The 26,451-nt window shown below is 37.8% G+C and overlaps 2 protein-coding genes across 5 annotated transcripts in view; one reads left to right on the top strand and one right to left on the bottom strand.

The window, feature by feature from the left end:
* Window positions 1-12: 12 nt before the first annotated feature.
* INTS12 (integrator complex subunit 12) lies at window positions 13-11,046 on the bottom strand. 3 transcript variants are annotated; one of them, XM_083367098.1, is made up of 7 exons: window positions 10,978-11,046; window positions 9,318-9,481; window positions 8,416-8,556; window positions 6,862-7,049; window positions 4,273-4,432; window positions 2,558-2,710; window positions 13-697 (listed from the first exon to the last, which is right to left on the bottom strand). In XM_083367098.1, exons 2-7 carry the CDS (start codon window positions 9,471-9,473, stop codon window positions 125-127), a joined length of 1,371 nt encoding a protein of 456 aa, XP_083223224.1. In that variant the 5' UTR covers window positions 9,474-9,481; window positions 10,978-11,046; the 3' UTR covers window positions 13-124. The 3 variants fall into 3 exon arrangements, with proteins under 3 accessions (XP_083223224.1, XP_083223225.1, XP_083223226.1); XM_083367099.1 differs by having other exon boundaries at window positions 10,749-11,023; XM_083367100.1 differs by having other exon boundaries at window positions 10,911-10,996.
* A 46-nt stretch (window positions 11,047-11,092) lies between these two features.
* GSTCD (glutathione S-transferase C-terminal domain containing) overlaps window positions 11,093-26,451 on the top strand; it is a 43,353-nt gene continuing 27,994 nt past the window's right edge. For both annotated transcript variants that reach the window (XR_014493006.1, XM_083367093.1), the window contains exons 1-5: window positions 11,093-11,939; window positions 13,272-13,688; window positions 14,804-15,256; window positions 18,292-18,546; window positions 19,170-19,263. Coding sequence is in view for 1 of the 2 variants with exons in the window: in XM_083367093.1 (XP_083223219.1) it covers window positions 11,895-11,939; window positions 13,272-13,688; window positions 14,804-15,256; window positions 18,292-18,546; window positions 19,170-19,263 (1,264 nt within the window). In the remaining variant the exon portion in view is untranslated. The remainder of the gene's footprint in view (window positions 11,940-13,271; window positions 13,689-14,803; window positions 15,257-18,291; window positions 18,547-19,169; window positions 19,264-26,451) is intronic.

The raw sequence follows: 26,451 nt of genomic DNA, 5'->3' as shown, positions 1-26,451 counted from the left end.
ACACAACAGTAATTTATAGATCACTGATTTTACTGTATTTGGCTAGAGTTGAACGACATGTTTGCACTTTGCAGACTAAACTATTGATAGCATTATCTATTTTTTTTTTTAAAAAATAGACCTATCATTTTTTTAGCTTCTTCTGAGCTGCTTTCTTTTTGACCATCTGTAACCTCTTCATAGCATTGAGCTGTGATTCTTGTGAAGTTGGGCCTTTCAGCGACGGGGACTGATTGCCCGATTCTGTACTTGACTTGCTAGTGCTGCTCCCGTTGCTCCCTGCTGCCACACTGTTGCCATTTCCACCAATAGTTGGGCTGTTACCTGGGGTTGAACTGCTTGCATTAGGGAGGCCTATTTTGCTTACATTGTCACTGCTGACAGAACGAGAGAGACCCATTTTCCCCAATGTCAGAGGTGGTAATGGCTTCAACTGGCCAGGGCTTGTGCTACTAGCTGATATTATTTTTGACCCTACCCCTTTGGTTGTGGCCAGCCCTGACAAACCGGTGGGTTTCTGATTGTTTGAGCCAGGGACGGGCTTCCCACCGGTACTCTGGGTGGCAGACCCCATCTTAGCTGTTGACGGGCCTGCAGAAGATGTTTTTGCTGCAAAAGCTGCCCATCCAGTAAGGCCACTGTTTGAGGAGGAGGAAACACTGGCAGTGGCGGAGTTCCCTGAAATTGTTGCTGAAGTCTAAAATCAAATAGAAACAAGTGTAACCTAACATGCAATTGAGCAGAGATCAACATGCAAAGCAAAAGGACTAAACATTTACCTTCCTATCATTATTAGACGAAAAAATCAGTGGACTCTATTATTTATTCAAAGGCTCAGACTACAAAAATAAGCACCTCAATATCTTTTAATGTTCCAGGCCAACCACCACCATAGCTTCAATTTTTTTTTCTTGTATGTATACTTTACAATAGCTCAGACATGTCAAACTCGTGATGTCGCAATACGTATCGCGACTTTTTCCCCATTGCAATGGGGTGGGTGCGGCTTTGTCATGATGCATCTGGCCCGTGGGCCAGCAGTTTGACATGCCTGCAATAGCTCAATGATCCATACCTAAGGTTTTTTTTAATCAAGAATTATTTTTAACATGAAAATAAATAATGGATCTCAGAAATATAATTTGTAGTTATTGAGACAAAAATAGCAGTGGTTTAGACATTTAGATGCAATAGGGCACATTAATAGTACATGTATAGGTTTCAATACTATGCAGATTTCCATAGTATATTTATAGGTTTCCATCACAGTTATATTCAATTGTTTGATACAGTCAACCACAAATGGTGCTGTATAAGCCTCATTAAAATTATTAGGACTGGCATGAAGGCAAGCAGTGTTTTCTGAATGGCACAAGTTGAAAAGATGGATTGTGCTTTTTAACTCTGATTAGAAGGGCAGAATCCTACCAAACTGATTCAGAATTCTCTTATCTATTACAAATATAAAAGAACGCATAGAAAATTCAACTATGTGTCCTGCATGTTAATTGGTTTAAAATACTATCACTTTCTTTTTTTTTTTTACCTAAAGTAACACGTTAATTTTGGTTCTGCATTTTTTGCAGCTGGTAATCAAGGCCCATGACATTTCCTAACTTTCAGGAAACCTGAAGGGCCATGGCCCCGGAATTTGTCTAGAAGCTTCCTAAATTGCAATAGCAGAAGCAAATAGAAGTAATCCTTAACTTACAACCACAATTGGGAATTGAATTTAGTTGCTAAGTGATGCAGTGATTAACTAAGTCATCACAACTGGATCTAATTTTACTATTATTTTTAACATTGTCATTGTTAGTCACATGGTTATTAAGTTAATCATGTGGTTATTAAACAAATCCAGCTTCTCCATTTTATTTTGCTTGTCTGATGGGGGAGGAGCAATGGTTCTAACTTTGAGGATAGGCCGTAAGTCACTTTTTTGAAGGCGATCATAATTTCAAACCATCATTAAATGGTCATAACTACCTGTAATTTTACCACAAACTTTGTTAGTTATTTCCTTTGGTAATTTTTGCTTTCCTTCACTTGGTAAGTAATAGTGCAGTAAAAGACAAATATAACATTTTAATATTTTTACTGTTAAAACTGTTATTTTACTTTATACAACTTTTAGGTATAAAAATGTGATTTCCCAGTAATTGTCTCACTTTAATATGAATGAAAAGAAAGAACAATTACAAACTTACAGAGATAACATTATATTATATCCTATCTAAATCTAGAAATGAATATAGATATTCCTGAAAACAACCTGCAGCATTCTGTTTTTAAAATGAAATACAAAATTTTATTAAATATTATTGTATTGATGTTAAATTATGTAATTTATTCAAAATCACTAACAAAATGGAACAAAATTAAGAATAAAAATATTTAATACGGAACTCTAAGCGTAAGTGGACGATGATATTATGAGGTTAGGAATGTTAGTAAAACAAAATACTGCCTGTTAGAAAAACAAAACAAAATTAAACTAAAAACACGCCTATAAATTCAATCAATCAATCAATATTTCACAGTACACTCTGCACAGTACCTTGACCTCTGTCCTCTTAAATGCTAGGAAGGCTGGTGTAGTCTCCAATTTTAGCTTAATTTCTGGTTTCTTTATTAATGGATCTTTCACAGCTGGAGCTACTGACACTACAGCAGGAGCTGGCTTCTGGGAAGGCTTCTGTGTTTTCTGAGCCTGTGTAAATTACATATTGAATATATGAAAAAATAGCTTTCTGCTTTAACAGTACTACCTGTATCTACTAAGCTTTCCAGTAGGTAACATTGACAAATCACAATAAAGGAACTTAAAGAGGTGTGCAGGAGATCTTATACAACAACCTAATGTACTACTACTGTATTTTTTTTTCTTCCTAGAAATTTCCCCAAAGTGCAAGGTCCATTTTTTTTCTGTACCAATCAAGTCGTTGATCCATTTGTTGTGACAGGAATTTACCAATCAACTTGTTGTCCAAGTCTGACATGGGAAGAGAAGAAAGTCACCCAGCCAGCATTCAAGCTAGAAGGCATTTCTAGCCTAGTGCCTTAACCACTAGAACAGGGGTAGGCAATCTTGGCTCTTTTATGACTCACGGACTTCAACTCCCAGAATTCCTGAGCCAGGGAGTTGAAGTCCGTGAGTCATAAAAGAGCCGAGGTTGCCTACCCCTGAACTAGGCAGTTGCTAATTTATATATCTAATGTACATATTTAAATTTACATGTATGAAAATAAATATTTAAATTTTAATAAAATTCCATCAATTAATTTGACAAAATGGCAAAGGAAATGGAAATGTAAAAATACTCAAAACTAAAATTAGGATAGACTCAATTAAATTTACATATTATGCTGACTACACAATAGGCAAAAGTTACTATGTGATAAAACACAAGACAAAGTGGAATATGAACCTATGGTATACATGATTTTTAAACTATTAATTCCAAAGACACCTATATAGGCCTTGTAAAAAACACATAATTAACAGTAGTTTATTAGCTGGTAGAATATGATGGTTGGAGGACAGGGGAAATTATTTTATGCTTTAAAAAAGCTAGACCTTATTAAAAATATTATTGCAAATGAAGGTACAAGAGTTCATCTCTCCTTTGAAAATTTTTCTCATATTTTGATTTTTAAAAAAGTTATTCTGTCTTTTTTCTAATAATAAAAAAGTTCTCCTTCTATCTCAATTTTACCAATACAGGTATAATAAATTTTACATGTGAAATCAATAACAGTTTACGTGAAAATAAAGCCTTTTTTTCCTGGAAAATCAATATAGGAAAGTACCTCATTTTTTATGAGATTTAAATATTCTGAACCTGATCCAATAAAAGTCAGGCTTTTATTAAAGTAGTTTATGAAGTGATCATCACTAATGGGTTTAAGAACATGGGTTGGTGAATCAGATTTAGCACAAACTTTTTGAGCTGAATTGTTTTTCCAGTGTAATTATCACTAATTATTTTTTAAAAAATATTATTGCTGTAACTATTCTTATAAAGGCTGTATTAAACTATTAAAATCAAAACAACATCAGCTTAAAAACAAAACAGCATATTTCAAAACATTTGAAGGATATTTTTTTATTTTATAATAAAACAACATTAGGAAAAAAGAACCCTGTTGCTGTCAACCGAATTTATTAAAAGCAAGCTATTCTTCTTTCTAATCTTCTTTTTTCTAGTCAGTTAAGGAATCTCTTCCTTAAATAAATCAATATTTCCTCACAGACATAGAAAAAAAACTTACCATTTTTTTAATTTGCCTGGTACATCTGGCACAATACCACACTACCCGTGGATCATTCATTTCCTTGTCCGTCACTTGAGGTTTGTGGCAGTCTTGGTGGTAGAGGTTATGACATTCCTGGCACTCCACTAATGGATTTCCAGAAGTCACTGTTATTTGTCTATAAAACACAAAGTAGTCAATTAAACATATTTACTTCAAACAATCTCGTGAAACATCGTTTTACAAATTCGTCTCTATGGAGAGATAGCACCAAGATCACGAAATGTGATAGCGCTGCTCTATACAGCACTAGGGAGACCATACTTGGAATACAGCCACCAGTTCTGGTTGCCACAATACAAAAAAGATGCTGAGACCCTAGAAAGAGTGCAGAGAAAAGCAAAAGTATGATAAGAGGTCTAGAGGTTAAACTATATGATGATAGTTAAGGGAACTGGGCATGTCTAGTCTAACCAAGAGAAGCAATAGGTGTGATGGGAGAGCTGTCTTGGTACTTGAGGAACTGTCACAGGGAGAAGGGGGTCGACTTATTCTCCCAAGCACCCGAGGGCAGGACAAGAAGTAAGGGGTAGAAGCTTGTTTTAAAGAAAGATCCGACCTGGATCTAAGGAGACATTTCCAGACAGTGAGAACAATTGATCAATGGAACTGCTTGCCTCCTGGAGTTGTGGGTCCTCCATCACTGGAGGTCTTCAAGATTGGACAGCCATTTGTCTGGGATGCAATAAGAGCTCCTGCCTCGGGCAGAGGGTTTGATTAGAAGACCTCTTCCAGCCCTATGATTCTGTATCTTTAGCTGTAGAGAATTAGGAGGAGCTACAAAATCACAACAGTGTGAAACTGGAAAAGATGGACAGATATGCACAGGGTGAGCAATGGAAGCCAAATTAGGGCTTTCCAATTCCACCTAACAAACCTGCAAGCTTAGGCCTGGTTCTTTCAACCAAAGGTCTACCATACGTTTATCAATGGGTGTAATGATTATTGCCTGTCAGCATATAATCTAATGTTTACAGGTCGAAGCAACATTATAGTTACCGGTACCAAAATTTATTATGCTATTTTAGAATTTTAATTTATATGCCACCTATCTTGTGGTTGAAAATGACTCTGGGTGCCATCACCTTAAGCATATATGAAAGCTGCATGGGAATATATTACATGAGGCAGCGTTCCTGGTAGATAAGAGGGAAGATATGCTCTTCTCTTCCTATCTTAGTTACATGCAAACCAAAACAGACCAAAATTGTCAACAAAATCATGAGCCAAAGGTTTTAACTCAAAGCAGATGTATAAAAAGTTGCTGCTCTCTAAATGTTGCAGACCTGCAATTCCAGTAGTTTCAGCCAGAATGGTCAATGACCGAAGGTCAACAAAAGCAAGGTGACCTCTCTTCCAATTCCCGATTAATCCAAAAAGGAAATAAATCCCAATTGCAGCATATATTTAATTGGGAATTCTAAATGATAAATTATGAAAAATCAAGTATGTTTTTGGACATCAAAATATCTACACCTGATATAACAGAAAAAAGCACAGAGAACCACAGCAAGACAAATTTATATGAAAATTGTTGAGTCTAGAATCATGTTAAGGAAATCAAAGTAAGAAAGTTGCTGACCCGTTAAAGTATTTAAATAATATGAAATGTAGTACAAATACAGCATTAAAATATTGTGCAATGACATTGTTCAAATCATATTCCTTCAACTTAAACAGTAAACATAAATAGAAGATAGCTACTGAATCAGAGGAAAAGTTAGGCCTTCAAGTCATAAGAGTAAGACTACATCAGATAAGGCTGTAGATTAGTAGGAAAATTATATGCATTAAATTTTATTCTACTGGAAACATTTAAGTTACAATATTAATCCTATATATGAATGAAAATATACCTTAACGACATTAGCAAAACACTATTTCCCTAATGGCTATTATTTTTAGATAACAAATCAGGTTACTTAATTGCTAAGTTGCTTTTATATGTATCCCCATTGGACAGATACATATGTATCCATAGAAACTATTTGCAGAAGGCTAGGTAAAAAGATTTTTTTTAATTTAATAGGAAAATTAAGAGTGAACATACTGTATAGATGGATTTGGGAACATTTTGCTGCTACAAAAACCAAATTAAGGCAAAAAAATATCCCAGGATATGTGATTCTACTTAGCTTTTACTGAGAAGTAAGCAGTTTTTATTCTGTAGTAATTGGTCTTAGGAACATGAGCCAAGGCTTTGGTTGGTAGACCAAATACTTGATGATGGATGTGTGGAATGCTTTAATTTGTATTCCTGTGCCTCGCTAGGATTTGGACTCAGTGGCCTTATATGGTTCCGTCCAATGATGATTCCATCAATTTTGTATTTATAATCTCACTGACATGGAATGTAACATCTTCTAACAGGTATGCTTTAGATACACATGATGTATGAGAAACCAAAAGTATTTATATCTCACAACTTATGAGAATTATTTAAGGAGTCAAGATCTCTATTTAGGCAAAAGATTCCATTTACAACTAATATCAAAATATTTAATTGTGGTCTTCATGTATGCTATAAATATTAAATAAAAAACTTACCTGCAAACAACACAGGCTAGACCCATCTCCATTGCAAAATCATCAGCACTAGTTTCTTCAAAACTAGAAAGGTCTGCCATGGCCAAATCCTTGCTTGACTGCACTGTGATTGATGAAGTGTGAGCTTCTGGCTTTTCTAGTCTTGGTTTTTTTGCAATGTCAATTCCTTCACTGATTTCCACTTTTATCTAACAGATATTCACATAACAAACAAAATGTAAACTCTGAGCAAATAAATATTTAATATATTCTGTTACATATTTGCCCCAAGTAATTATCTCTGTTTAGGGGAAGGAAGAATATGCTACATAAGCTTAAAAAAGCTGCTGATAACAAAGGAACAAAAGAGCACAATTATTTATTTTTATTTATTATATGCCACCCCTCACCCAATAAGGAAACTGAAGACACATGTGCATGCTAATAATAGTTACCTTTGAAACAAAACCCAGTAGCCCCAGGAAAAAAAGTCATTTACAATATATACCGTATAAGGATTGCAACAGCCACTATGTGTAAAATACAAGAGATTTCCTGGAGGCCTGACACTGACAAATCAGCCATCAACAGGCACACAGAGATAAAAAAACATCTACACATCATTCAAAAGGGGCAATCAAAAAGCTAAGAAGACCACAACAGCTTTTCACCAGCAACACCCTGATAAGCAGAGATTAGAATACCAACAATACCCCAATTAAGGAATTACCAACTCAGACAAACTAGTTTAATTAGTCTTGTATTAAGCTGAAAGTATGCTGTTAAAATAACAAAGTGACATTGCAAGGGAAGACTAAATAAACATAGTTTGAGTAATGAAACATGTTCTCCTAATCATTGAAAAGCAACGAAGTAACTTGTAGAAAAGAAAAGAGTGCCCTTTAAAAATTAAATGACTGGAAGAGGAAAGCACATTTTATACTTCTGAAATAAATTAACTTTTGTTATGTAACATTTGGCAAAGACATAGTTTGCAAAACAAAATATGTATTTAAAACAGTAGTTTTCAGCCTTTTTCATGTCATAGCACGTATCTTATAGGTGGGACTTCCAGGTTGTGAAATAGAGACAGTCCATCAGTGATGTCATGGAACAGGATTCTAGGTGCACAGCATTTGCAATTATATATTTTGGCTCACTGAGGTGCTTTTATGGATTTTTTGTGGCAAATGTGCATGATTTGTGTGTTTGAAATCCTCAGATTAAAAGCTAGCATTTTTTTAAAAAATATGTAACTTTATCAGAACCTCTTTCCCTAATACACCCACTTCTTGTTTAGCATTTAGTGACCATTTGCAAATACAATGGTAATAAAAAATTCATTTTCTGGCAATGAGCTCATTTTGGGTGCCTAACAACAGAATGAGAGTAATGCTGGCATAATTGTGTGAGAACACTTTACGTGAGGCAGCAACCAGTGATTTTTATAGCATTTTTTTTCTCTCTCTCTCTGTTTACTTAGCAACCATTCTGCTTACAATCTGATTGCTGAACCGGAAGTCGGTTATTAAATTAGGAATTGGTGTAATGTTCAAAATGTACAAAGAAACTTACCTTATCCACAATTCTCTTTTCCACCTCTTTTTTCACCTTTTCAACTACTGTTGGTTTCCCATTATTGTTACTTGTAGTGAGGCTAGGAGTGGTCTTAACAGAAACTGGTTTTGGAATGGATACTTTGGGCTGATCTACTTCCTAAAAAATGCACAAAATATTACATTAAGAGTAAAACTGGAGTAAATATTATGAGTAAAACTCATAAAATACACGGATTCTTATGAATAAATTAAAATGGCTAGATTCACAGAACTTGCCAAATCAAAATAAAAAAAAACATTTGATGGACTAGTGCAGGGGTAGGCAACCTCGGCTCTTTTATAACTCATGGACTTCAACTCCCAGAATTCCTGAGTCAGCTAACAGGCTCAGGAATTCTGAGTCAGCCAACAGGCTCAGGAATTCTGAGAGTTGAAGTCCATGAGTCATAAAAGAGCCGAGGTTGCCTACCCCTGGACTAATGTCATATGTAAACCCGATCTATTTCTGAAATAGGCAACAAATAGACCTATCATAGTTTTCCTCCCAGAATTTGTCTTAAACCAGGTCCTTTAATATGGGCACAGTATATTTTGAATAGGGTCGGTAAGATAAGAATACATGGCATCGGACAGGGTACATTTTTTATCTATCTTTGAATCAATATTGATTCCTGGAGACTTGCTGGACTAGTCTGCAGTTTTCTTGGGAGGATTTTCAAAAATGGTTTGCCATTTCCTCCTTCCTACAGCTGAGACTATATGACTGGCTCAAAGTCATCTAACTAGCTTTGTGTTTAAAGTAGCACGAGAACCAACAGTCTCCTGTTTCTAGTCTTCTAAATCAAAATGGGTCTCATTTATTGTTACACAATATGCCATGTGAGACAACAAATATATTTTTTTCATCAATTTCAGTACCTTTTGTTGTGGACGATAACATGAATCAATTCCCCTAGACAAAGATTCATCAAGAAGTGCTTTTAACTTTTCAGCAGAATCTTTGCTCTTTGAATGCAAGAAGCCCAGAGCTTTCAAGAATACAGGGTCAAGTTCCAAATTCACAGTAGCAGCCATGGTAGAATCTTTAATTAAAAAGAAAGGAAAATGTCAATTTTAAGTATGCATTCGGCCTTCAGATCTCACATGTTTTTAACAGGGTTTGGAAATAGTTGCACTGGTGAAATCATTCCAGATTGTTTGAAGAAATGCAGGTTTCTTCCATTACTTTACTTTTTACAGCTTAAATGAATGCAAGCAATTAATTCTTCAGTTCATATACAATTTCTGATTGCATCAATTTAAGAAACCCACTGTTAATTTCAGAATCTAGGATAGCCTCAGTTAAGGCTCATCTGGAAGTTATAGTCAGCAACAGCAGACTATAATAATGCATTCATCAGTGTGAAATACGCATATAATACACTTGGTCTTGCCATCTACAAAATTCACTTTCTATGCATTTTATCTTACATCTGTACTTGGGGTGATGAGAGAGCTGCCACAGAATCTGAACACTTATTAAGCCTTTTAAAAGTCTCAATTACAGAATGGCTGAAATACGACTGAGTTGTTCTGAACTCTGAAAGGCAAGATTGCTGATGATCTGTCAAATGTTACAATCTGATGCAACTGCAGTCACTTTATCTATTTGTACTTTGGACTCGGTGGCTCAGTGGGTTAGGACGCTGAGCTTGTCAATCAGAAGGTCGGCAGTTTGGCGGGTCGAATCCTGAGCGCCGCGTAACAGAGTTGAGCGCCTGTTACTCGTCCCAGCTTCTGCCAACCTAGCAGTTCGAAAGCACGTAAAAATGCAAGTAGAAAAACAGGGACCACTACGGTGGGAAGGTAACAGCGTTCCATGCGCCTTTGGCGCCTAGTCATGCCGGCCACATGACCACGGAGACGTCCTCGGACAAGCGCTGGCTCTTCGGCTTTGAAACGGAGATGAGCACCGGCCCCTAGAGTCGGAAACGACTAGCACGCGTGTGCAGGGGAACCTTTACCTTTTACCTTTACTTTTTGCTAATCTCACCATCATATAAGATTTCATAATAGAAATCTTATCATTTATCATTTTATAATAATGACATCTACCTGGGAAAAATTTCTTTCCCCTTTGCCGATTCCTGGCCTAATTAACCTTAATACATTTTGAAAGCTGGTCTGGACTCTCCTCTTGTGCCAAGGCAGAAATGCTGACTAAAAAAACAACGGGCTGGATTGACACAGGATGCTAAACAAACCACAAAAGGACCACGGTTCTGCCTCAGACAAGAGGGTGGGCCAAACTAACATGGGTTTATTTCCAGACACCTATCATTCTCCAAAAAAAGGGACGTTTTCCCTTGCCTTTCTGCTGCCAAGTTTATTACACAACAGTACTAAAAAGAACCATCTTCATTCATAACAAGGGAGGGGCAGCGATCGCAGAAGCGGACCGAGCCTTCGCGCCCTTTCGCCGCCCGCGGTTACTCCTAAGCCCCCAACGCCTCAGGCTTCGCTCTGGCGCACCGAAACCCCGTAAGGCAGGCCGTCCTCTCTTTCTCGCCAAAATCGCGCCCAACCCTCGGCAGGTTACCGCTTTGGGAAGCTTCCAGCCGATACCGCTCGGCCGCTCTTCCTCGGCCTGGCGCCGGAAGCGGTGATCTCCAACCCGGACAAAGCGGAGGAAGGGGTGGAGCTTCGGGGGACAAGAAGCCATTCGGTAAGGCAGGGGTCTTCAAACTTGGCCCTTTTATGACTTGTGGACTTCAACTCCCAGAATTCCTCAGCCAGCTTTGCTGGCTGAGGAATTCTGGGAGTTGAAGTCCACAAGTCATAAAAGGGCCACGTTTGAAGACCCCTGCGGTAAGGGATGCGCGGCGCGTATTCGGTTCACGTTTGTTTCAACAATTGTTCTGAGATTACAGTTTATCTAGATGTGCTTCCTTTCTCGCTTTCTTGGAAAAACAGTTGCTGACCAGTCAGCTTGGTACAATGCCAGCGGAGTAAAAAATTGTATAATTTTTGTGCAATTCCGCCTGCTACGTTTATAGGAGAAGGGAAAGGAATGCAAACAGAATATCTACTATGTAATTGAAGAATCGGAATTGCAGTTAATCACAAGGAATCAAATCTAGTAAAATGACATGAAGGCAAAAAAACAACAACATCTTTCTGATGTTTTCTTGTATTCTCTTAATATTTTTTTTTCTCCACTGAAGGGACCTCTTAATTGTTGGAACCCATCTGTAAATAAGGAATAATGTAGTTGCCTTGGGCATCCTTTTAATTGAGATTTTCACCTCTTTGTTTCTGCAAAAGGCGTTTAAAAGTAGTGTAGAGAGCTTCTTCAGCTAACTATGAAATCTGGAATTAATGCATTAGCTGTAAAAGACCATCTGAAAGCTGAGGCTGTAGTTATAGATGTAACATGATCATATCCCTAGGCTTAATGGGAAGAAACTGTAATTGCATAGTTCATGCAATATTAAGTAAAAAAAGGAAGAACTAGTAATGAAAATGCTGGAACTGTGGTTCAAGATATATTTGTGGAAACTGGTTAGTGTTGATATTGCTAATTAAGTCTGAATCCCTTGCTTACAGTATTCTATTCAATAATGGGGTCCTGCTTTAAGAACATGTACCTATGTATTACATTGTTTCATTGAAAGTGTATCCCATTGATTTAGTGTAATTACTCTAAAAAGTACTTTGGGTTGCTATTCATCTGTACAGTTCTGGGCATATTTATTCATGAATAAATGCTGTAACATTTATTGGGATTCGAAGTACTTAGAATTGTAACCTCAATATCATGTAGAAGTTCTGAAAAACAATTAAAGAATGTTTTATGAGCAATGTTTAAAGGCAGTTATGTATTGTAGATAAGCTTTGTTCCTTGACTTCAGTATGTCTGCAAATATCCCTTCTAAAACCAGTGATTTCCTTCTAGACAATTTTATTTTTAAAATAATGTACTATTGATATTTTAATTATAGCAAGCTGCTATAAATTTGACATGAAGTTCTGGTAAATAATTTCCATTCTATTCTTTATTTCTAAAAACGCCTCCTTCCTCTTATTTTACTCTTATAAAAATTGTGAAGTACTACTCAGCATTTTTTCAGATCATAATCTCAATTTAAAGAACACCCTTAGGACTAAGAAATCATACCTGTCAGTCATGTGTTTTTGTGGCTGACCATGTTCGTATCACAGCCATAAGTCGTTCTCTCCAGGTGATGTAAATTCCCTATCTATAATAAAATTGCCAACAGCACTTGAATGAGATGCTCTTACAATATATAAACAATATAATAAATTACTATTTCAGTAATGTGTACACATAGGTGTGATGCCTCTCACACCTTATTAGTGTGCGGTATGGTTGGCTGATAACTTCAAAGTATCTTAAACATTAAAACTTATTCTGCAAATGGTAACTAGCCTTGTTATAATGGCATTATAACATTTTTGTAAGAATTAGTAAACTAAAATTGTTTTGAAGGTTCCCATCTAGTTTTAAAATATTACCATTTGAAAGTTGTAAAATGTTACTACACTGCTGAATAATGAGTTTTCTACCTTCCTAGAAATGTGCAAGAATATACCCATTTTTTTTATTCTTATAGTTACCAGTAATATGAAGGATGGAACAGCAAAAGGTAAAGGTGTTATACAAATAAAAAGTCCTAACTATTTCAGAGAAGAGAACTCGGCATTGGATTGCTGTCCATACACAGCATGAATCAATTCTAGTTTATTTATGTATTCTAAAAAAACCCAAATGATGTATTTTCCATAAGGACTGTAATTGTAGGTTATAGTACATTGATTTGTCAATAGATAACTCTAGCTCTTATTTTTTAAAATTACATTTCTTGCTTTAAGGAAAACATGAAAAGCGAAAACGAAGACAGCCTATATCTAGACTATTTCGGTCATAATGAAGACTGTACCTACCCTCTGCACACGTCTATATCCTTGTTTCTGTTGGCATATTGTGATTGTAAGATCTTCCGGATATTTTTAGTAACCCCAAGTGAAATAACTTCTGATATGCAACAGACGGAGAAAATACTATCAGCGTACCCAGAGATTAGCTTCATCAAAAAATCTGAAATTCCTGTGATGGTTCAAAGCTGCTGTTTACCTGCTGTAGTTGAAAAGAATGGAAGATTTTGTCGTGCAGGGCTTGCTGTGGTATTGCGGTATATAGTACAGAAAACCTATGAGGCGGATCCATCAAAGAAAGGCATTGTGGAACTCTTGGGCTTTAAAAGGACCTGTTTGAAAGCTTGTGCTGAAGTGAGTTTATTATTGAAATCTAGAAGGTGCTTTGCAATCAAGATAAAATATATTTCTAAACTACTTTCTGGTATATAAAAGTAAAAGATATATTTATATAGAACATCCAATAGATGTCTAAAACAAGCTGTAGAAAACTATAATAGAATATCCCCTGGAGTCCTGTTTATTTTTAATATTAGATTTAATGCTAGAATTTAAAGTCTTATGAATTTTAATTCAGCTTCAAAACCAGCTTGTTGCATAGTAAAAGCAAGGCTATTTTTTGATGAATACAAACTTGGAGTTATTTTAGGTATACAGTGGTAGCAGTGGAATCTGCTCCAGTGCGTATGAGTAGAGATTTATTTCTGTAGCTTCAAAAACAAATAATTTACGTATGCCATTTCAGTCAATTTGTTAAAATGCTTATATTTTACAATTGATTGTTATTATCATGCTAATGACCATAAGAAAGGCTGAGCGCCAAAGAATTGAAGCCTTTGAACTATGGTGCTGGAGAAGACTCCTGCGAGTCCCTTAGACTGCAAGGCGATCAAACTGGTCAGTCCTAGAGGAGATCAACCCTGGCTGCTCTTTAGAAGGCCAGATCCTGAAGCTAAAACTCAAATACTTTGGCCACCTAATGAGAAGGAAGGACTCACTGGAGAAGAGCCTAATGCTGGGAAAGGTTGAGGGCAATAGAAGAAGGGGACGACAGAGAATGAGGTGGCTGGATGGAGTCATTGAAGCAGTAGGCGTGAGCTTAAATGGACTCCAGAAGATGGTAGAGGACAGGAAGGCCTGGAGGAACGTTGTCCATAGGGTCGCGATGGGTCGGACACGACTTCACAACAACAATCATGCTGATCCTCAGCTAGTCAGTGGTGGTAGTGGTGATGATGATAATGATATATCCAGTATTTTTTCCCAGGATCTCAGGTTTTACACTTCCCTTCATTTACACTTCCCTTCCCTTCATTTCATCCTGTAATACCTTTCAGGTTGGGTTGAGTGACAATGTCTACCCCAAAGTCACATATTAAATTTACTTAGTTGAGGGTCAGGTAGAAACTGAATATTCCCAGTTGTAATCCAGCACTTTTAACTGTTGCGTCATCCTTATTTATTTCTAGGTTAGTGAATGGACCAGACTTTGTGAGATCAGCATTCCTTTGGCAGTTGAAAACTTTCTAAAAGTGTCTCCTAATCAGCCTCAGACTATTCCCAAAGAGATACTGCAGTTTGAAAATAAATTGGGGGAACCTGTAAGAGTACACAATGATGACAAAATTAGAAGACAGAAAGTTCAACAGCAAGAGATGCTTGACAAGACAGCAAGCACTGATGTTTCCTCAAAAGAAGATAAGACTGTGGAAAATATGGAACCTGCTTGTGCAGATTTGGAACTGAGGACAGCTTTCTCTAAACTAACTCTGCAGAAGGTGCCACTTGCTACCAACAGGGAACCATCTCACATTAGGAAAATAAAGACATCTGAACTTCCACCTCTGGAACATATATTTGCTGAAGGGCTTTATTTCACTTTGACCGACATAGTTCTCTTGCCATGTATCCATCATTTTTTGGTAAGAATGAATAATTTATCTCTGTTGAAAGTAAAAGCTGAGCAATGATAAGTTGTGGGAAGTGCTCAACCTTTGTAGCCTGTTTGTGGATTTGATCATCTTTAGCCTATAGATAAGTCTCTTCCCTCTTTATATACAGATATGAAAATTAAGACTAATAATTACTAATCTATTAAGACTTTATTGATTAGCCCTTGGGCCATATCAAAGTGCAAAGTTCCAGCAACAAATTGTTACTAAAATTTGATAAAAGCAATTTAAAATGGAATTTCATAAAATACAATTTAAAATAGAATTAGAATAAAATACAATTTAAAATGAAATGGGAATAAAATACAATCTGAAATGAAATTGTAGCAGTGTACAATAATTTAAGATATAGATAAAATATGATAAAATTATATTTTGGAGTCGCCCTTGCAATCTCCCCCAATCAGTCCCACATACGCAGATCTCAACCGAACCATTTTGTTTAAATACTGTGCTACGTTAAATGTTATTTTCAAGTTCTGGCCAGACATAAGGTAAGTTGTTTTGATATGGGGATCCCAATGGGTCATTCGTTTGGTATATAGACCAAGTTACCTGTCTCTCACCCTCTCATATAGGCAACAGTCAAATAGGATGTGAGCCAGGTCTTCTACCTCTGCCGCTTCGCAAATGCAGAGACGCTCATTGTATGGTATAGCATGAAATCTCCCATATCTGACCATTGTGTCAAGCTGTTGGAATCTCGCTCGTGTAAATATCTCCCTAAGATGTTTTGGGAGTTGTAACTTCAAATAACTCTCTACTTAAAAAGTACGTTTGTATTTACTGAGCCATTTCAAGTTACCCACCTTATCCAGGATAGCTATATCATTTTGTGCTTCTATATCCTTAATTCTTTGGGCAACTCTTTTTTTTGGGTTGTTCTCCTGTTATGCAAGAGACAAGAAGACAAAATTTGTTAGTTTGGTGATCCAGGAGATTTGTGATTGTAGTTTTATTTGCTCTAGTAGGCATAACATGGGGAGTCTATCAGTCTCCATTTCACTAACTTTGCACCAGTAGTTATAAGCTCTAATTGTAGATAATGCCTGAATTGTATGAATTCCCCATTCAGCTATAACTGCTGCAGCAGATGTTCTTGGATCTACACCCAAAATACATCTCAAATGGTGGCACTGTGTTTGTTCTAGGACTGTGGTTGAATAAAGATCCCAAATTTCTGCTCCATACAAGAGCATTGTGGTAACCGACCCTGGGTAACTATGGTTCTTTAGTTTGAGTAGTAAATTCAAACAGGCTTTTGCTCTAAATGTACTCCGTTGATGATGGCAGGCCCAGAATCCAGTCTTGGAAAAAGTTACGCCCAAATATACAAAGGTGTTAACCTGTTCAATTGTTTCACCATCTAATTGCCACTTATATCTCTGATGGTTTCTTCCAAACACCATTATTTTTTATTTAGATTTGCTAATGATTAGGGAGTTATCCTGGCAATAAGAGCTGAATCTTCTTAATATCCTACATAATCCTACTTGTGAGTATGATAATAAAATCATATCATCAGCATAAAGCAAACTGTTACAGTAAGTATTTAGGATCATTGGCATGTGTACCATGGTATCCTTCATTAACCCTGGCAAGTCATTGATGTATAAATTAAATAATAATGGGGCCAGGATACACTCTTGCCTTATCCCTTTATTTGTGTGAATCCTGTTAGTCAGGGCCCCATTAACCCCATACCATACCCTCAAACAGGTACTTGTGTAAAGGGCTTTAAACAAAGCCAGGAGTCTGGGTTCTATTTTAAGAGATGTCAATTTACTCCATAGTACTTCTCTATTTACCATATAGAGAAGTATGATCTATGAAAGCAGCAAACGGGTCTCCTCTTATAGGCATATTTGGCAATTAGATGGTTCAAGACAAAGCAGTTATCAATAGTAGATCTGTTTTGTCTAAAACCTGCTTGTTCTTCTGTGAGGATATTGTTTTCCTCTACCCAGATTTCAATTCTGTTCAAAAGGTACCTAGCATATATTTTTGCTACAATGTCAATCAGGCTGATGGGCCTGTAATTACTAGGATCCTTTTTATTCCCTTTTTTATATATGAGGACAACTATTGCCATCTTCTACCATATGGCAGGTGTTATTTATGTTTGTAAAAAGACCTGCTAATACAGGGCCCCACCAATTGGGAAATTTCTTAAATAATTCTGCTGGTAAAAAATCCTCACCTGGGGCTTTATTGCTCTTTAAGCTTTTAATGATAGACTGTATCTCCTTTTCTGAGACTGGTGGCCAAGGGGGGGAGTTTTAGGGTTTACTAAATCACTGTTTAAAGACAGTTTCTTTACCGGTTCGGTGGGAACAAACATAGATTAGCATGTCCCAAAGCCTGACACAGGGCACATTGAAGATTCATCCTTCCCGGGGATCGCTGTTGTTCTTTGGGACATGCCCTGTATTAGATCCTGATTTGGAGGGTGTGGCCACAACAACGATCCCCAGGAAGGACAAATCCACAACATGCCCGGCTTTAGGTCTTGAGACGGAGGCTCAGGTTTGACCAAAGAAGAGGGGGGGAGGTACAAAACAATTGTGGCTGGGTAATCAGCTCCCTGATGTGTATACGCTTACCAGGGGAGCGACCATGAATAAAAAAACAACTTCTGATCCTGCAAGCACATGAAGAAATGCGGGACATTTAGAAACGCTACGGCTGTTTGAAGTCAATAGACCAGTGACCCGCTCAATGAGCAGGGTGCAAAAGCAGCCAGCTATATAGGCAAACTCCCAGATCTCCTATTCTTGTTCTGATGATGTCGGCAGTTTGGCCGATGAAAGCTAAGTGTTTTGCATGTTAAACAGTTTGTTTTTCTATCCTGCTGCTCGATTCTTTTCTAACATGCACACACCCAGGATTTGCATTTTTAGTCCTTATTAAGGATGTGTGTGTGTGTGTGTGTGTGTGTATTCAGTACGAAAGGCATTCTTTGTACATCAAAATGGTGCATAAAACTTTTCATTTATCATTTTAAGGCTGCCTGCAAGAAACACCAAAACAACACATTACAGCTGCCTTTAATATTGAGCTGGTACAAAAGGGTTCTAGAAGTACCTGGAATAAAGCAAGCCACTGACAAATGCAATATAAAAAATATACTGAATTGTCGATCACAACCTTTACCAAATGAATGCCAGCAGAATACTTTCTCAGCTTTTAAAGAACCAGAAATCTTTCCAGAGGAAATTCAGTTTATAGGTGGACCAAGACCAACAATAACAAAATTAATGGTAGGTAATTATTTTATAGGTTAAATATATTAACTATAAAAAATATTTCCTTATGTTTTAAGAACTTAGCAATAAAAGTAGTTTGGAGAATTGATATTTTATCATGTTCGCAATGTTTTTAATTTTTTCTTAAATTATTCTCTGCAAAATAATTCTTTTCTGCATCAATGACAGTGAAACTTTAACCAAAAAATAGGTTGACTTTGGGTTGCTTTAGAAATTCTGTACTATAATGGAAGAGGAGAATGTATTATTTGCTTGATTACATAATTACTTTTATCTTAAGGGGTAAAATATTTTATTTAAACTTAATTTGTAAACCTTATAAAGCAGAAACATATTTTGAAGAGTAACTCATGGCTGAGTGATGATTTGAACAGAGAATGTTTTGGTTCCTGTTGTAAGAAAACTGCCAATTTTAGCTACCTCAACTGCAAATCTTTTCTGGGGCATCTACTTTGATAAATATAAAAGCAAGGGCATAATTTGTCTGTAATAATCCTATGTTTCAAACAACTAATACCAGGATGTCATTAATACATAATACTTTACATTTTATAGATAGGGCTAGGTTATTTTCTAGCAGATTTCTGAATTGATGATTTCTTTTCTTTGAAATGCAGGAAAAAGGGATTGAAGCAATGTTTTCTCCTCATCCTTACCCTACATGGGCCCTAGACTGGGAGAGTTTACCTGCTGCAGTCAACCCAGGAAAAGGCAAGGCTCTTGATATTCCTATAGAATCATATTTTTTTTCATTCATTTGTGAAATGATGATTTCACACTCGTATAAACTGAATTTTGAAAAAAATATAATTTTTTTAAATAATTGAGAGAATATGTGATGTTGCTGTTAGCAGTGAAACCACTAATTAACCATAAATAATATATTTGAAAACAAATAGCATAATGATTGTATCCTATTAAGAATGCTCTTAGATGAAATGATTGATTGATTGATTATATGCCATCAAGTTATTTTCGATTCCAACCAACCACCTAGTCCAGGGGTAGGCAACCTCGGCTCTTTTATGACTCATGGACTTCAACTCCCAGAATTCCTGAGCCAGCTTGGCTGGCTCAGGAATTCTGGGAGTTGAAGTCCATGAGTCATAAAAGAGCCAAGGTTGCCTACCCCTGACCTAGTCAAAAACAATTTGATAGCACGTAGTCAATCAATTAGTTTATCTAGGAAAAGTATTTGTTTTTGTTTTCATGTTCTACCGTGTATTTTATTTCAGGTGCCTTAACAGGCATTAAAAAGTTGTTTATCTACTAGGCCCCAAGAATGACATGCAGTGATTCTTCCAAACTGAGTTCTTTAATGTTTCATACCTGTAGATAAAATCTTGCCAGACCAAGCCCTCTACTATCTGCATCTACAATTTACTTTGTGAACTGCCTTCACCCTCTCTCTCACACACATAAGATCTGGGCTGAGTTGCCTCTTACTGCTCAGGAATGCACCCCTCCTTCCTGGGAATCAACCTCCTTACTACATTCCACCACATAATTAAACAATAATAATTGGCTGACTGCAAAACTCCTGTTTCACAGCATTTGCTTTTGATTTTTTTTTTTGTCTTATGGTCTTAGTGAAGTTCATTATGTTTTCCAAAATGGACGGTCTGTTAATTGAAAATATTCTTGTTATTAACAATTTTCTGAAACCACCATATGTGGGATGCTCACTCATGGATGGTTCAAAGGAGCATCAGGCTTACACCTTTGGTTAGAATAACTTTTAGATAGACTTAAGTCAAAGAAAACAATAAGAAAATTATAGCTTTCAAAGTAAGGTAGTAAATTTTCAGAGATCATGTATAGAATTTTCAAAAATAAAATTTCTCTTTATTGGAATTTTTGGGACAAATCATTGCTGTTTTGTTTGCTTACCAGTTTGCCTCATTTGTAGACCGCTAGAGGGCAGTAAAATATGTAGAAACAGTGGCTTATTCCTTGTAGTTATTCCTTGTAATTATTCCTAAGATAAATACATCTGATAAGATTAACCCTGTATTATGTGAAGAACTAGTTGATGCAAACACTTTGAATTAGTTAAAGATAGGAAAAAATGCTGCATGGAAAGATTCAAAGTCATGAGATAATTTTTTTTAAAATATTTTGATTGTAACCTGCTAGGAGTTGTATGATTTTTGTGATATATTAATTAAATAAACTCAACTGTTCGTTACTGGGCTACAATTTCTAAGTCTTTGCTTTATTATGGCAAACGTATACCTAAAAAGAAAAGGTGTTCTAAAATGATGCAATGAATATTCTAAATTGAGTCGTGCTCTATAACTGTATCACACGAATTCTGTGCACAAATTATACAGATTTCTTATAGCACAATAGATATCATGTATATAAAAACATTGTAGTATGTCCAGTGGTAGTCATCCAGTCACGGAATACTATCATTATCAAGAGAGATGCCTCTTCACCCTCTTTACTCTATGTACTCCTGTAGCCTATTTCAGTGAAGTTGGAGACCATGTGGAACAAATTTTGAGTGTGTAAGAAAAGGAAATGGAGAAAAGTCCCATCATGTGAACTACAGTCCATGTGTGTAAGATCGGAAACTCTATAAATTACCGTAAACACATTAGCAGTTCTGTTAACACATCACAACTAGTGTGAATTTCCCGGAAGGGCTCTTTTTTGTTTATATCCTAGATAAGGATCATAACTCATCAATCAGGGAAACATTGGCAAGGTTGTACACTTTATATAAGAGCAAGTGTTCCTCCTCTTAGTGATTTTAATTAGATTACAGGACAGCTAATATAAATAAGGTGGTGGTGGTGGTGGCTATTTGTAAACACTTGATTGAGCAATTTTTCCAAACTAAATGGAAAGTCAAGAATCATTGACTTCAACTAAGTTCCTTGTTTTTTCTTCTACGTTTTTTCTTCTCTCAGGAAGGTAAAAACATGTTGATGTTCAGCAAGTTGTGTACCACCCTCACTTCTTACCTCCTGATTGATTGTCAGAAGGACTTTGACCACGTTGGAAGCCTCTAATAATTGCTTTGATAGAACATGACAATAGACTCTAATTATGATTTTTAGATTTTTGTTTAAAAATGATTAAATTGAACTTTAAAGCCAGTTAGATTATTTTGGCAGGAGGAGAACAGTATATTTATTATCTTACGGTATACTGTTTATCATATGACACATTCATATCACATTTTGATTAAAAAGGACAAGCGATAAATATATAAAATATGAAATATACATCTAAAATATTATACATATATATCTTGATTATAGATATAATTTTTTGCTTCATTTATCGCAGCCAGGAAATCAGCAAGGTCTCCATTATAGGCTCTATTTTGGCACGCTGTCATTATATGTTGGTCTTCAGGAATTTAGAGTTAAAACAGAGATAAAGGAAATCACATCTGCAGTTGTTTATTGTTTCCATCTGCCTTTTTAGCAGGTCTGGCTACCCAAATTTAGACATGCAAATTGGAACCAGTTCACTGTTTAACAACATTAGACATTTATCTTCATTCTTCCTTCAGATTTGAAATCTATTAAAATTTAAAAATTGTATTATCTGATAATATAAGTTCAATTTCAATTTCATCAAATTTATTAGCAGATTCTAAAGAAGCAACATTGCCATAAGGTTTTTCATTATTTTAATTTAAAGTTAGGCAACTGTATATACAAAGATTAAATAAAGATGGTTAGTCTTAGAAAAGGCTAATTTACTTCCAGATATTATAAAATATAAATATGTAAAATATTCACATATTTTTGTAAAGTAGCTGGTCATTTTTAAATACGTATCTTTAACCGTGCTAAGCATAATCCCAACCATTTCGCTTGTTAAAACTAAAATCTTTCAAAACATAATATAAGCTAACAGTGTGCTTCAGAAATGCCTTTCAGCATGCATTTTATCACACTAACGGATTATTAAGAGTTCTGGCATTACATTTTGGTGGAATTGGAAGAAAAAGCATCAGGAATCCTTAGATTAGTAGAATAAAATTAAGCAGCTATCCTAATAGCACAGCATGTAGTAGACTGTATGATACTGATTCAGGTGGAGCTCCCAAGGAGTTTTTGATCAAGCAAATTTCACATCTGTTGCAGCAAGAAAAAGCTGATAAATATCAGCACCCTTTGTCTTCAAGCATGCAAAGAATTGTAAAGGGTGGTGACATGAAATGTGTCTTCTGTAACTGTACCCTCTAACTTCTTGTAATGTATCACATATAATAAATATAAACAACAACACCAGAGAGAACTGGTGCAAAAACTAAAAAAAACTAAAAAAAAAAATCCCAAATTGAAAATGTTGTGTATGTAAATAGTTAGCAATAAGCCGTAAAAGATATTGCAAACACTGTGCAGCTTTGCAAGGTTAAAGCGGGAAAATAAGGTGCAATCATTGGACGCCACAACCAAGAGCGGGAAAACAGACTGTTTGTATTGGTTACAGTTCAAACGCTTTCTCTATAAAAGGGTTGCAACATTTGACATTTGACAGTTGACTTTGTGTATTCAATAAACTCGTTCAGTGTTAACTACTCTGAGTCCTCGTCAATTCGAACCAAACAACTGGCGACGAGGGTGGGATTGACAGAGACCAGAGATTAGGAAGAATTGTCGTGAAGGCGGCAAAGTCTGAGCGAGTCACAGTCAACCGAGCGGCCGCGGCAGAATAGGAAAAAAAATTCTCCGAATGGCGCAAATCGGGTCATTGAAGGAATTTGACCCTAACTTCCCCGAAGATTGGGAAGAATATATTGGTCAGGTCGAAGGATTCCTGTTAGTGAACGGAATCACCGACGACCGAAAAAAAGCGGCGGCACTTTTGACAATTTGCGGCACACCGGTCTACAGAGTCGCTGTCGGGCTGTGCCAGCCACAACCAGTCTCCAGCGTGCCCTATGCCGACCTCCTTGCAAAACTAAAGGTGCACTTTACTCCCCGGAGGTCCGAACTTTTTTGGCGGCGCATCTTCGAGAAGAGAAATCAGAGACCGGGGGAGTCCATACAGAAATTCGTCGCTGCCGTTAGGGAAGCCGCAGTTCGTTGCAAATACGATAATTTAGAAATTAGGATTCGGGACAGAGTTGTGCTAGGCTTACGCGATGAACAATTACAAAACAGAATAATCGCCAAACCTACTGGCGATTTACAGGAAGTGCTCGACGAACTCCTAACGTATGAGTCAACCGGGTATCGCGACCCCCCCCGCAGTAGCATGGCGACAGCACCTGAAATTAACCAAGAGGGCTATGTGGACTGCGGGGAGGTGGATCAGCAGTGGGAGGAAGAGATCGCCGAAGTCTCCAGGCGATTTGGGAAGATGGCACCCAGACAACTTAGAAGCGAAGGGCCCGAACCCGGCCGCCGGCAACAACCCGCAACACCGCAGAGACCACCGACCGGGGCACAACGACCGTGGCGGGACACAGCAACCAGACCGCGCGACAACGACACCCAGAACCGATGCGGCAGCTGTGGCGGCAACCATCCCCGCGCTTCCTGCCGATTCCGCACCGCCAAGTGCAGGGCTTGTGGCAAGACCGGCCACATCCAGGCCATCTGCAGAAACCGCGTCCGGGACTCCCGTCTGAATGAAGTCGATGTGTGGCCAGAGGGTAAGGTAACCCCCAATGTTAGTGGCAAGGAGACCCCTAGATCCCGGGCGAAAGTTTCAAACCCAGGGGAGGTGGCCCGAGTCAATCGCAAAAGGCAGGGAAGGGGGCACAATTTTCCGGACGGAAAATTAAAAATCACAGTCCTTCTGCAAGGGGTTCCTTGCAGAATGGAAATCGACTCTGGGGCTTCAGTGTCGATAATTTCCACTGAAACCCTGAAAAAAATTGAACAACTAAGTGGAAAAAGAATTCCACTTAGCCCAACAAATATTCAACTAATGGACTTTCAAAAAAGTCCAATAATCGTAAAGGGAAAGACCAGCCTTAGAGTTAATTTTAAGGGATTTAAGGGGGTCTTAGATGTGGTAGTTACGGAGGGGAATAGGACTAGCTTAATAGGGCTTAATTGGTTTCCTGCCCTGGGAATTTGGATAGGGGGAATAAATTCTGTGATTAGAAATAAGACCCTCGAATCCGTCTGCAAAGAATTTGCAGACGTATTCGATGGATCTCTAGGCAAGTACAAAGGGCCCCCCATTAATTTTAACCTAGACCCCTCAGTAAATCCAATCAGGCTAAAGGCCCGGAGGGTACCTTTTGCCTTAAAAGAAAAAATCGAGGCCGAGCTCGACCGGCTTGTAGGCCTCGGAGTTTTAGAACCTGTTGAGGGCGGTTTATGGGAGACGCCGATCGTCACACCCCTCAAACCCAATGGGGATGTGAGGATCTGCGCCGACTATAAAGCGACCCTCAACATTGGAATGAAAAAGCATGCTTACCCGGTCCCGACGGTGAAGCAGGTCCTCGCCACGATCCAGGACGCCGCCATCTTCGCCAAGCTCGACTTGGCGCATGCGTACTTACAGCTGACTGTTTCTAAAGAGGCTGCAGAGGCGCAAACAATTGTTACCCACAAGGGGGCGTTCCGAGTCCACAGACTGCAATTTGGGATTGCAGCTGCTCCAGGCATCTTCCAAGAAGTGATGGAGAGGACCTTAAAGGGCATACCTGGAGTATGCCCTTACTTTGATGATGTCCTAATAGCTGGAAAAGATGAAGGAATGTTAATAGAGCGGCTGGAACAGGTACTGGGTAGATTTAGAAAGGCTGGATTAAAATTAAAAAAGGAAAAATGTAGCATAGGGGTTAAATCCACTGATTTTTTGGGGTTCAGGATTGACAAAAGCGGAGTCCACCCTACCCCTGAAAAAATTAAAGCAATAAAAGGGGCTCCTGAACCTAGGAACAAGGCTGAGCTACAGGCCTTCCTAGGCTTGGTAAATTTTTATCACACTTTTGTGCCACATAAGGCTGCCATTGCAGAACCACTGCACAGGCTTTTAGATAAGAAGACCCCTTGGCATTGGCAAAACAAGCACAAAGTGAGTTTCCAGACCTTAAAAGATATCCTTTCCAGTAGCTCAACTGTAACCCACTTTATAGAAAATAGACCAATCTACCTGGCGTGCGATGCTTCGCCTTATGGCGTTGGGGCAGTAATCAGCCATTTAGACACCCAAGGAATGCAAAGACCCATTGCTTATTACTCCCGCACACTAACCAAGGCAGAGCGGAACTATGCTCAAATTGACCGGGAAGCTTTAGCCATAGTGGCAGGAGTTAAAAAGTTCCACGACTACCTGTATGGCAGGAACTTTACAATACTGACAGACCACAAACCCCTGCTGGGACTGTTTACCACAGATAAACAGACTCCCCAAATTATGTCTCCCAGGATGCTGAGATGGTCCATTTTCCTCTCAGCATATTCATTTTCCCTCCAATACCGACCAGGTAAAGACATGGGTCATGCAGACGCTCTTAGCAGATTGCCCCTTAGCACAACAGAGGAGGACCCTGCCCCAGTGGGACAAGTAATGTCCCTACAAGATATTCCTGATCTGCCCCTAACTGCTAAAGACATAGCTGAGGCAACCAATAAGGACCCCATCTTAAGGAGAGTAATGGCCTGGGTCATGAGCGGTTGGCCCAACGCCAACCCAGACGTAAAATACAGTCCATTTTTCCGAAGGAAGGATGAACTATCAGTTCATATGGGTTGCTTACTTTGGGGAACTCGTGTAGTAATCCCAGGAATCCACAAATCAGCTATTCTATTTGAATTGCATGAGGGACACCCTGGAATAGTAAGGATGAAGGCCCTAGCTAGGAGTCACTTGTGGTGGCCTGGATTGGACCAAGACATTGAGGAATGCGTTGCCAATTGCCATCTGTGCCAACGTTCCAGGCCTGAACAACAACACATCCGCACA

Source organism: Vipera ursinii (genome assembly GCF_947247035.1).
Source record: "Vipera ursinii genome assembly, chromosome: 7".
Taxonomy (NCBI): Eukaryota; Metazoa; Chordata; class Lepidosauria; order Squamata; family Viperidae; genus Vipera; species Vipera ursinii.
The sequence above is the reverse complement of the archived record's forward strand: the minus strand, read 5'-3'. Positions and strand labels throughout refer to the sequence as shown.